An 11,937-nucleotide genomic window follows, 5' to 3' on the forward strand; every position below is an offset into this window, starting at 1 on the left:
CTATTTAATTTCATTATACGAAAATAAACTGAATATAGATTTTTTCAATTTTGTAATGTCCCTTGAATATGTCTAAAAGGTGAAATAGGAGAATAAAGAAGGTGCTAATCTGACTCGAGGCCAACAAAAATGAATGAAAAGAATCACATTTATCTGAATATAAAATTATGCAAACATTGGACCACTTCACCAACTTGTTCAAATTAAGCAATTAACGAAACGCTACTCTTTTTTTTTCTCTGCTTTTGACTAGTAGGTAATAGCATACACACCCGTGATCAAACCCTTCCTTAAACCTATCCTTTCACTTTCACTTTCACCGAAGTTGCGTGATCTCAATAACTTCCTATGTATGTGAAATTAAAGCAGAAGATAGTAAAAATGTTTTTTATTTAGTTTTGAGAAGACAACACGCGCATGCAACGCGTGAGGGTATCTGGGTACTTATTCCTGGTCAACTACAATGAACTCCCAGTGTGAATAAGGAATAGAAAAACTAAGAGAACAGGCCAATGATAAGGCTTCTTAACATGCGCACCCTTCCGTAACGAACCCAAACGGTATTTAAACTGCGCACACAGGCGTTCTTCACGTTTTACCATTCTCTCTTTAGTTTTTTATTTTTTGATTTGCCTTTTCTGACTTTTGGCTCCTAAATTGGGACGAAAAGTCGAAGCTTCTAAGAAACCCAACCATCGCTGACTCCGCAATCTTTCGTCGATTCCACACTTCATCTCTCTGAATTCTCCGCTATGTGATTTGACGAGGAGGTTTTGCTTCTGCTCCACTGTGCCTTTCTTCGCAGCTTAAGGAACCGCGATTAGGGTTTTTGTGGCGGTGTCATGGCGGATGAGGAGGTCGACTTTTCGAAACTGTTCCCCGGTGACGATGGCGATGACGACATGTTTTATATAGATATACATACCGTTCAGAAGGTTCTTGATGAAGACGATGATTGTGATTTTCTGGAGGTAGGGTTTTCTTTTTCTTGCCGAACAGAGACTGAAATTCGGAATGTTGTGTGTGACTGTGTGAGTAGGCTTACTGTGAAAGCCGAATCAGTAATTGAACCGTGACAAATGAAGTATCCTGTGATAGAAGACTTGAAGCTTCTGTGCAGTGACAACGTCATTTATGTTCTCGTTCTCAAGATTTATTTATTTTTCTTTTGTTGAGTTGATGGTGTAATCTGCTCAGAACTGGAAGGCCTGTTCTTTAAATTTTGTTTAACCAGTAATGATTAATTTTCTTTAGGAAACTATTGTTTAATTTGACACTGTATTTGATTAATTATTCTCTAGTTCATCGAAAGTAAGAAATTTATAGCATGGTTATTAACATGACAAATTTGTCCTTGGAAAACATGAGATTTGTGTGCCTAGGAATGATTTTTGTAAAAGAAAAAAAAGAAGGTCAATTCATGCAAGGGGTGTGGTAAGTAGCTTTGAAGTGATTCTAAGAAAATAATGTTTAGCGCACGTTATTATTTATTTAGTTTTTGAAGTTCATTGCTTCTGTATGCTATATTCACATTCACTTGACAATGAGAAATGCTAGTGACGTGTCAGTTATTCTGTTGCTGCGTCACTTAGTTCCACTTAAAGTGTGAAGGTCTACCCTCCAATCATCTAAAAAACCATTTCTTACATTTTAAAAATGATAACTAACCAATGTAGTTATCGTTGCTATTGAAAAATGTGTCATTTTGTCTTGGACTTGGGTCATGTATATGTTTCTGTTAAGTTCGGCATTTTGGATACTAGGACATATTTCTTCTGTATTATGCTGTTAAGAAGATAAAGAGTTGTACATTATTTTAAAGTTTTTATTTTTTAAATTTCTTTCCAAAACAATGAGGGGTATTTGTTTTTCTTACTGTGCTGCTATGCTGTTAAATCTATTTTGCAGATGGTGTGATTCATATAACTGACCTCACTTAGTGGGATATGGCTTTGTTGTTGTTTTCATGTTGAGGAGTGGGGTTGTGTTTTAGTTCTAATAAAGATAAAGACAGAGGTTTGGTGTTCTGCTTGGAGTTTGGGAAGCTCTATTATCTGTCTGTCACTATATATACAAAAATAATAGGGCATTTTTTTTATTTCAATTTTGTTTATTTGAAAAGAAAATTGAAATGATCATCTAATTTTTTTCATCTGCCTCCTTGCCTTTGTATGCTTGATATTATCCTTATACCTTTTTATTTTATGTCCTAACAGAAATTTCCCGAGGATTCTTCATCAAAAAATGTTTCACCCAGTGAATCTGGAACTCATGACACATTTCAGATACAAAATGGTATGTACATATCTGTGTTTTTTCGTGTTATATGACTTCTTATATGCTTTGGTTTCAATTGGCTTTCAATGAGGAGAACTAGACATTATGGTTCTTGAGTTAATTATTAATCATGGATGTAATATCTTTTCATGTTCATTAGGGTCTCAAGTGTTAGAAGAACCACAATTTTCTAGGTTGGGCTTTACAGATTCAGTCACCAGTTTTTCTCCATTCTGCTCGGATGCGTCAGATTCTGGTGTCAGAGGTTCAGTTGGTGTATCTGATTCTGTAGCAAATTCTTGGCTTGATTGTGAACCTGAAAACCAGGGACCTCGATCTCAGGCTTGCTCCTCCCCAAATGCATTTCCTGGTAATCTCAGTAACTCACTCTCCCAGGGTGAAAGTGATGAGGTTTTCTGCACAGAAAAGACCAGAGTCTCTAAACATGAGGTGCCTGCTTGTAGTGCGGAATCAAGTTTACCTGAGGCACAGTCAAAAAATATATCAATTTGTGGAGATAATTTGAATCCAAGTCCGTGGAATGGTGAAAATGAGATCCAATTCAAGTATTTGCGAGAGGATGTTGAATTTGAAAGTATGTGAAATATTCTCTTGGATATGGTTGTGAAGAATCTCAAAATTTTACTTTAGACCATTGTATATTTGAAAATTGGGCAACAATCTGATTATATTTTTTACTTGTAGATACTTCAATCAGTTCTATCGTTGACAATGATGATGTAAATATTGAAGGATACGTTGAAGACACTATTGGAGGAGTTTCTGGACAACAGGAAAATGATTCGTGTACATCTTTTGAAGCGTTTATGGATGCTGATATATCTTTGCATGTTGCAACTTCATCTGATTCTACTATTGGTCAAGGTTCCCATGCTTCAAGTGATTTCATTGACTACCATGGATCTTCAACTTATTACAAGGGAATGCATAATGGACCCTTTATTGCTGACTCTTCTCTTCGTATTTTGCCAAATGGTTTTTGCTCTCAATTGCCAGATGACGAAATGATGAATAACATGAAGGCCAAAAATGTGGATTTAAATGCTGATATTACATGTATGAGTAGTGGCATGCCCTCAAACACTACTGGGTGGATGTCTTTTCTAGATTTAAGTGATAATGTTTATCCATCTTTTCATTCTAGTAAAGGTAATTTTGATGACATGTCATCACTGTCTCTTTCAGCTTGTGATTCATACATGCCATATGGAGACCATTACCAAAACAATTTCCACTGTGAGGATGCTAAGTTCAATGTAGGCCAATCTGTGAAACAAACACCTGGTATTTTTTCTTCTGTAGGGTGTCAGGCTTACCAATTTTTTGAGATTGAAGATAATTATGCAGTTATACCTGGGATATCCAATCAAAATCAAGATAGCAATGGTGGAATTGCTAGTTTTCAAGGAAATGTGGACAATTTGAATTTACAAGCTGCAAATATATCTTTGCCCCATGCCCATGCACTAATCACCAGTGAGAAGCAGTTTGGTTCTGTTAAGAGAGAAGGAGGAGTTCAACATAAACTTGTTGATTCTCATCTTTCAAAAGGAAAAATTAAGAATTTCCATGTTGAGGAAGACCCTGATGTTTGCATTATTGAAGACATCAGTCATCCTGCTCCGACAAGTCGATCTACAATCACTGGGAATTTCTCTAGTATTTCTCAATCTTCTGGATATGCCAATCCTCAGTCTTACATGGTTGGAAGTACTAAGCTGAAGGCATGTGATGAGCGTAATATATTACGAGTTGCATTGCAGGTTGGCTCCTTTATTTTATGGTTTTTATCCTTTGTAGCTGTTGGCAGATATGAAAATATTCTTCTGCCACTGCACTTAACTCTTCAGTGGTTCATTGTAGGATCTATCTCAGCCAAAGTCAGAACTTAATCTACCAGAAGGGTTGTTGGCAGTTCCTCTCTTAAGGCATCAGGTTACTTTTCTTGTCCAATATTTTAAAATAGATAACTTCTATGACTTATTCAGTCAATGATTGAATCAATCATATCAGTATTATTGTATGGCACACACTCACACTTGAGCACACTCTCATGGTCTTTAAAGATTTGAAATTTCAAAGGCACCATTATCCCAAAGTTCATTGTCATGTATTTTTGAATAATAAAAAAACTCAACTTTCCTCAGGGATAAGATTGTTGGGACTAGAAATCATAGATACATGTGGCAAACAACATAGTGATGCCTTAGCACCCATTTTAATTAAAAAAATGTGTATTATTTGGAAATTATGTTTTGTTGGATCATACAGGACAAGATGTGTACTCTTCATGTGTCTAATTCTGAATGTTGACCTGATCCTTTGTAAACTCAATCCTATTTTTCCTGAGATGTTCTGATAAAACTTGCTTTGTATATATAATTGGAACATTGAACCTCCAACTAATTGTGGTTGTCCTTGTCAGAGAATTGCTTTATCATGGATGGTTCAAAAGGAAGCATCAAGTTTATATTGCTCAGGAGGAATTCTTGCAGATGATCAGGTTTGTCGTATGCAGTGTTAATAATGTGAGATTATAAGTAATTGATAAAATGTGATTTTCTTTTGCCTTAGTGAGTTAAAGTGTTTTTTCTTGTAGGGACTTGGAAAAACAGTATCAACTATTGCATTGATATTAAAGGAAAGACCTCCATTACTTAATGGGTGCACCAATGCCCACAAAAGTGAATTGGATCTGAATCTGGATGTGGATGATGACGTGCTTCCTCAGAATGGTCGAGTAAAGGAAGAATCTAATATTTGTGAGGATAAGTCAAGTAGATATCCAGTCAAGAGCATGAATTTGCTAAACCAAGCAAAGGGAAGGCCATCTGCCGGGACCCTTATTGTTTGTCCCACTAGTGTCCTACGTCAATGGGCAGAGGAGTTGCGTAGCAAGGTAACTAGTCAAACAAATCTCTCTGTGCTAGTGTACCATGGAAGCAATCGGACAAAAGATCCTTATGAGGTTGCTAAGTATGATGTTGTTCTAACAACTTATTCCATTGTCAGCATGGAGGTTCCTAAGCAGCCTTCAGCTGACAAAGATGATGAGGAAAAAGGAAATGTTGAAGATCAGGCTGTATCAAGCAGGAAAAGAAAATGTCCCTCTAATTCTAGTAAAGGTGGCAAGAAGAGATCAGATGGAACAGTTCCTGAGGCTAATGCTCGACCGCTTGCAAAGGTGGCATGGTTTAGGGTTGTCTTGGATGAGGCCCAAAGTATAAAAAATCACAAAACTCAAGTTGCAAGGGCCTGTTGGGGTCTTCGTGCGAAGCGAAGATGGTGTTTGTCAGGGACTCCTATCCAGAATGCAATTGACGATCTCTACAGTTACTTCAGATTTTTAAGATATGACCCGTATGATGTCTATATATCATTTTGTTCTAAAATTAAGAATCCAATTAGCAGAAATCCAACAAACGGATATAGAAAGCTACAAGCTGTCTTGAAGACTATAATGTTACGCCGGACCAAGGGTGAGATTTGATTAATTTGAAAACATGAATTCCACTTAATCAAAAGAGTACGCTATAATTATTAGTTATTTCCGTCTTAGTCATCTATAACAACTAATAAAGCCGATTATCAGATTTTGTGTATACAGTTTATTTCTGAAATTATCCTCAAGATATAAATTTATCATTTCAATTTTGTATGCTTTATTACATGGATAGAACTTTAGGCATTGGATGGAATTGGATAATTTTTCATTTTATGCTTGTCTTGTTAGTAGCTAGTGCATTGTTCGTGAGCTATTCCTCTAAGCAATCAGTTGTATTGATTTGAAGTTTGCCAGCGTAACCATGTGATCATTTTCTTCAGGTACACTTCTTGACGGGGAACCTATTATTTCCTTGCCGCCTAAATATATTGAGCTGAAAAAAGTTGATTTTTCAATGGAGGAACGTGATTTCTATTACAAACTAGAGGCTGATTCACGTGCACAGTTCCAGGTATGATCTTTCCTTTAGATAGGAATCTTTATGTGACTTATAATATTTTTTTTGTAATGTGGTAAAGCCTATTTTCCAACCCAAGTCTTGGTAAGCCATATTTGAAGTCCACTATTTACATGCGTGTGATGTGATGTAATGTCAGGAATATGCTGATGCTGGAACTGTCAAGCAAAATTATGTCAACATTTTGCTGATGCTCCTGCGCCTCAGACAAGCTTGTGATCACCCTTTGCTTGTGAAGCGATACAATTCAAACTCTCTATGGAGATCTTCAGTTGAGATGGCAAAGACACTTCCTCAGGAAAAACAAATCTCTCTTCTGCAATGTTTAGAGGCTTCTTTGGCCCTCTGTAGTATTTGTAATGTATGTATTGACCACCCTTTAGCATTTACAAATTTGGATTTATCTGACTGCACATCTGTGTGTATGGTTATTTGTTTGCTTGAATCTAAACTGGTTATATTAGTTCTTAGGGTCGTAGACTATAGGTTGTGGTTGGAAGGGGTTAGAGCAGCTGAAAAAGTAAACTCGAGTGGAGTAAAAGTGAATGGAGCGGAAAAGGTTTCGTTTAATCTTATAACTCATTCCCTTGCAGAAAGTGGGGAAGGGTGATTGAGAGTTATTTTTATCATCCTTGCTTACTTGAGGGTAAAAGACTTGTATAATTGTTGCATGCGTGTATCAATCCATTAACCGTATTTGTTGCCACTGTATGTCCTCGGATGTACCTTTCCTAACACTTGTTTTCTGGACAGGATCCTCCTGAAGATGCGTTTGTTTCAGTTTGTGGCCATGTTTTCTGTAACCAATGCATATGTGAACATCTTACCGGTGATGACAACCAGTGCCCTGCTGCAAATTGTAAAAATCCACTGAGCACATCTAGGGTATTTTCAAAAGCCACTCTGAACAGTTGTCTTTCTGACCAGGGTTGTGATAATTCACCTGGTTGCTCTGGTTCCGAAGCTGAAGAATTTGAGCCTTGGTCTCAAAGTCAGCCATATGAATCTTCAAAAACAAAGGCTGCACTTGAGGTTTTGAAGTCACTGTGTAAGCCACAGTCCTATACATCAAAAAGCTCTTCTGAGCATAGCACTTTCAGGAAAGATAATGATTGCCCTGGGAACCCCTCCAATGCTGACAATGGGAAATCCTTCATAGATTCTCATGAGCATCAAAATTTGTCTGATGATAATAGATGCCATGGTGATTCAGTTACTGTCGTAGGGGATAAAGCTATAGTGTTTTCTCAGTGGACGAGGATGCTAGATTTGCTTGAAGCGTGTCTCAAGAAATCTTCTATTAATTATAGAAGGCTTGATGGAACAATGTCAGTTGTTGCAAGAGATAAAGCTGTTAAAGATTTTAACACTCTTCCCGAGGTTAGTAAAAATGCAGATCCCTTAAAATCATGATTGAAGTTTTTGCTCCCATGCATATGGCAGCCAGATATACATTGAATGATAAGGTTTGACATACTGTCTTGTAGGTATCAGTTATAATTATGTCTTTGAAGGCTGCCAGTCTTGGTCTAAACTTGGTGGTAGCTTCCCATGTTCTTATGCTAGATTTATGGTGGAATCCTACAACTGAAGACCAAGCAATAGATAGAGCACATCGAATTGGGCAGACTCGTCCTGTGTCTGTCTTGAGATTAACTGTGAAAGATACAGTTGAAGATCGAATTTTAGCTCTGCAGGTAATTTTTTGTGCCATAGTAAGTTGCTTTTATTAATTCTACACAGTGGTCTAGTTAGCGCCTAAGTGAAAGTGTGTTTATATGGTTGGTTTATTAAGCTAGAATGATTTGTTGTGGGGAGAAGTTAGTGATTTAAATAATGTTCCCGGCAGGAGATTAGAATGCTTCTGAACAGTCAGTCAATGACACCTACACTTTGTTTTTTGGGTTGAAGAGCTTAAAATATATAATTTGTATGTGAATAATTATTTGAGCTGAATAATGTGTTGTATTTTGCATAACAACGATTCTTAGTTGGAGCCTGTCTATCTTGGCAAATCTTTTGAGTCATGTGACGTGCCATCTGACAACTGTTTTTGTTTAAGTGTCCTGATTTACTAGGCATAAAATGCTTATTCATTGCACAGCATTTGGAGACAAATGTTATGAAGAAAGTGTAAAATGTAGTGATTGCTTATACGAGAAAACTCCTACTTGTTCTTGCAGCAAAAGAAGAGAATGATGGTTGCATCTGCTTTTGGGGAGGATGGAACTGGTGATCGTCAGAGTCGCCTCACTGTGGATGATTTGAAATATTTATTCATGATGTGATTAGACGTACATATTTACAGATATAGTCAAGATTTTTTGGATTGGTGATTTTTTAGCTGGGGGGGAGGGGGACGTATCATCTTCGGTTTCTTTCTGCTGACTGCTGAAGAAACCAGAAACAGGACATTTTCTAACAAAGGATTGGAAGTAGTAACAAGGTCGCTATTAAAGCATGACTTGAAGATTATATGAAATGTTTATGTTTAGCATGAGATGTTTCATTCTTTGAACTGGATATTTTAGTTTAATCTCACATCTTTGTAGGATGTAGAGAGCAGTGGCATATATACCAATATAGAAAGATTTCATGGATTGTTTCTTTTCACTGTAAATATATAGAAATTTTCACTCCATTTTTTAAGTCCAATGTCTAAGGTTATACTCGATACCACTGTTATCGTTGTGCGTGTTTAAGGGTACTTCCAATCCGAGGTTTGGTATGTTAATTTTAAGAGCAGTATTAAGACAATCTCTTTAGTGATTATAAATTATTAAAATAAGTTGTGGTATTTATCAAGTTTTGTGATTTTTAATAATTTTCAATCAATAACAGAGCATGTGTTCAAAATTGTGTTGGAAAATGTATTTATAGCAACAGAAGAAAAAAAGATTGGCATGTGAATTTAAATTTAATCCATTATACATCTCTTGCTCCATGTACACATTAAGATTACCTCGAACTGGAAATTTCATGAATAATCTGAGTGGTTTTGTAAAGCTACGTTTTTATCAAATAATCACGTTGATCTTATTTTGCTGGTTAGTGAATTTTCGGATAATTAAATACATGAATTAAGAAAAGTATAATTAATTCGACATCATAATGTCAAGGAATAAAACAAAACTAGTGCAGATTTGAAAATGTGATGATACAAACAAATAACGAAAAACAAAAACAAAATTAGTTCCAATTTTCGGTTTCCCTCTAATAGAAAACTAGTATCCTTCCGTTTTGGTGAATTTGTAGTTTAGAATATAGAGTAGTCCTAAACACACCACATTAACCTAACAGTACCTAAAAATCTGAATTTTTTTGGCAGCCTTCTTGCAAAGCTGAAACACGTGGCAATCAAGAGGTCGACTCAAGGATTAAATAGAGTACCTGCATTAATAATCTAAAAGTAATTACATTATTAATAATATTTTAGATAAATAATATAATATATATTTCGTAAGCAGCATTAATCTATTAATAGTTAAATACATTATTTTACTACAACTAAGCCTCAGATTTTGTAATTTGATTCTTCGTGAAAAGTTATATTAATAATTGGAAAGTCATTAATTAAATTACAATTAAATGAACATACATAATAACTTATAATTATAGATTATACGATACAAATAAAAAGGCTCAATTTAATTATCTATTAAAAATATTAAACTAAATTGATTACTTATTTAATAAATAGTTTTATATCCTAAAAATCTCAAATAAATTTTAAGTAACATTATTATCATTTAAATAAAAAAAATCTTTACAAAATATCGAACCTTAAAGTTTGCTTCATATGTGGGCACGGCATTAACCTTTAAATAGTCATTTTTCGAGAAAACTACTGGTAAGGTAAACTATGTATGAGAGACTCTAATAGCCAAAACTACAGACTCTTATTTTTATGATTTGCCCATACAAAAAGATGAAGTGAACACCTCAGCTGTTGTGGTGAAGGGAATAAATTTCATGCATTCATATATGCACAAATTTAGAAAACATTCCCAGTGAAGCTCGTGTGGCCAAAACAATAACCATTCATTTATCCATAACCACACCACAACACAACAACACAGAACAACAACAAGTGGCTCCTGTCCCAAACCTTGGACATTGTTCTGCAATGAATTCTGTACAAAAAAGACATAATTTGGTTTTGTATGGAATTAATAAACCGTGTACAGAGCAGTCATTGTATAATCGAATTCACCAAATGCATCATCACAATTAACAAATTGTATCATCGAATTCACCAAATGCATCATCACAATTAACAAAACGGAACCTTGAAACCTCCATCGTTGAAGTCATGTTTCCCCACCAGCCCTAGCGAGTAGCCACGACAGAACATCTTTCCTGACAATCTCAACATTGTCATCGGTCTCTCCGAACAGCAAGGAATGCATCATCCCGTCGTAGACCCTAATGGTCTTATCCAGGGTCCTGGCTTCGCGGTACAACTCCCTACTCACATCAGGGTCGGTGACAGCATCGGCGCTGCCATGCAAGACAATGAAAGGAAGATTGACATCAGAGAGCCTCTGATTCAGGAAGTCGGTGACCCTTAAAAGCTCGACGACGGTGCCCAACCTGGGCTTGCCGCGATACCTCAAAGGGTTCATGTTGGCGATGAGCTTCTTGCGGTGAACCTTGACGGACTTGAAGAGCAGATCAGGGGTGGGGACAATGGGGAGAGTGGGGAAGAATTTGGCGAGGAAAGTGAGGATCTGGGGAATGGGCCATCTGGGTCTGACGCTGTCGGAGATTTTGCACATGGGGGCGACTAAAACTGCGCCGTGGAAGGGTTCAGGGGAGAGGAAGTGGATGAGGAGGCAGATGGCGGCGCCCATGGACTCGCCGAAGAGGAAAGAGGGGAGGTGTTGAAATTGGGGGTTTTGTTGTTTGATGGAGTTGAAGAAGCAGAGGCAATCGTGTGCGACCAGGTTTACGGAGGGAACGAAGGCTTTCAGGCCTTCGGAGTGGCCGTGGCCTTGGAGGTCCACGGCGAAGCAGGCGAACCCCGATTGGGCCAGGAAGATGGGGGTCGCTTGGAAGGTCCAGGAGATGTCGTTCCCGTAGCCGTGGACCATGAATACGACGGCGCGTGGGGTGGTGCTGGGGTTTGGGAGCCATGACCTTGTGAAGAGCTTGAGGCCACGCGCCGTCGTAAACTCCGATTTTGTGGCTGTAATTCCTTGCTGCTTGTAGTAGTCTTCTTCTGGGGTGAAGCCCCAATAGTGTGGGTAAGAGTGCACAGGTTTTTCCTCTTCTTCTTCCATTCTTCTCATACAATTATGTCAAACACTTCTGGTTTTATTGGACTCACCCTAAAAACTATCTTTTTACTTCACTAATTGGGCTCACCAATAATCAATCCAATCTTCTTAATCACTTATCCTTATCATCATAATTTCAAATTTTTTGCTATAAATAAATATTACAAACTCTCGTGTATATTTCTATTATTAATTTTGAACATTATAAAATCAATTCAGGTTATATATATATATATATATATATATATATATCTTTTTTATATCTATTGCTCATAATCTACATGGGAATTTGACTGAGACGAGGAATGATAAGGTATCCAATTCTCATATATTTCATAAAACAATCAAATTTGTAGAAGATATGAATATATGTTATATTGAAACAAACTTCTAATAAG

General features: G+C 36.8%; 2 protein-coding genes across 7 annotated transcripts; one reads left to right on the forward strand and one right to left on the reverse strand.

Annotated features, from left to right (window-relative positions):
* Positions 1 to 471: 471 nt before the first annotated feature.
* LOC137811998 (helicase-like transcription factor CHR28) lies at positions 472 to 8,909 on the forward strand. Of its 6 annotated transcripts, none has more exons than XM_068613870.1 (14): positions 591 to 971; positions 1,909 to 2,016; positions 2,217 to 2,295; positions 2,438 to 2,872; positions 2,983 to 3,354; positions 3,484 to 4,061; positions 4,162 to 4,233; positions 4,724 to 4,801; positions 4,898 to 5,777; positions 6,124 to 6,254; positions 6,400 to 6,621; positions 7,014 to 7,640; positions 7,748 to 7,957; positions 8,444 to 8,909. In XM_068613870.1, exons 5-14 carry the CDS (start codon positions 3,105 to 3,107, stop codon positions 8,546 to 8,548), a joined length of 3,153 nt encoding a protein of 1,050 aa, XP_068469971.1. In that variant the 5' UTR covers positions 591 to 971; positions 1,909 to 2,016; positions 2,217 to 2,295; positions 2,438 to 2,872; positions 2,983 to 3,104; the 3' UTR covers positions 8,549 to 8,909. The 6 variants fall into 6 exon arrangements, with proteins under 6 accessions (XP_068469967.1, XP_068469968.1, XP_068469971.1 ...); XM_068613871.1 differs by having other exon boundaries at positions 593 to 971; positions 1,909 to 2,056; XM_068613867.1 differs by lacking the exon at positions 1,909 to 2,016 and having other exon boundaries at positions 560 to 971.
* A 1,373-nt stretch (positions 8,910 to 10,282) lies between these two features.
* On the reverse strand, positions 10,283 to 11,623 carry LOC137812000 (caffeoylshikimate esterase). Its single transcript, XM_068613872.1, has one exon. It carries the CDS (start codon positions 11,549 to 11,551, stop codon positions 10,571 to 10,573), a length of 981 nt encoding a protein of 326 aa, XP_068469973.1. The 5' UTR covers positions 11,552 to 11,623; the 3' UTR covers positions 10,283 to 10,570.
* Between the last annotated feature and the right edge of the window lie 314 nt (positions 11,624 to 11,937).

The sequence above is a fragment of the Phaseolus vulgaris genome, chromosome 2, assembly GCF_000499845.2.
Source record: "Phaseolus vulgaris cultivar G19833 chromosome 2, P. vulgaris v2.0, whole genome shotgun sequence".
NCBI lineage: Eukaryota > Viridiplantae > Streptophyta > Magnoliopsida > Fabales > Fabaceae > Phaseolus > Phaseolus vulgaris.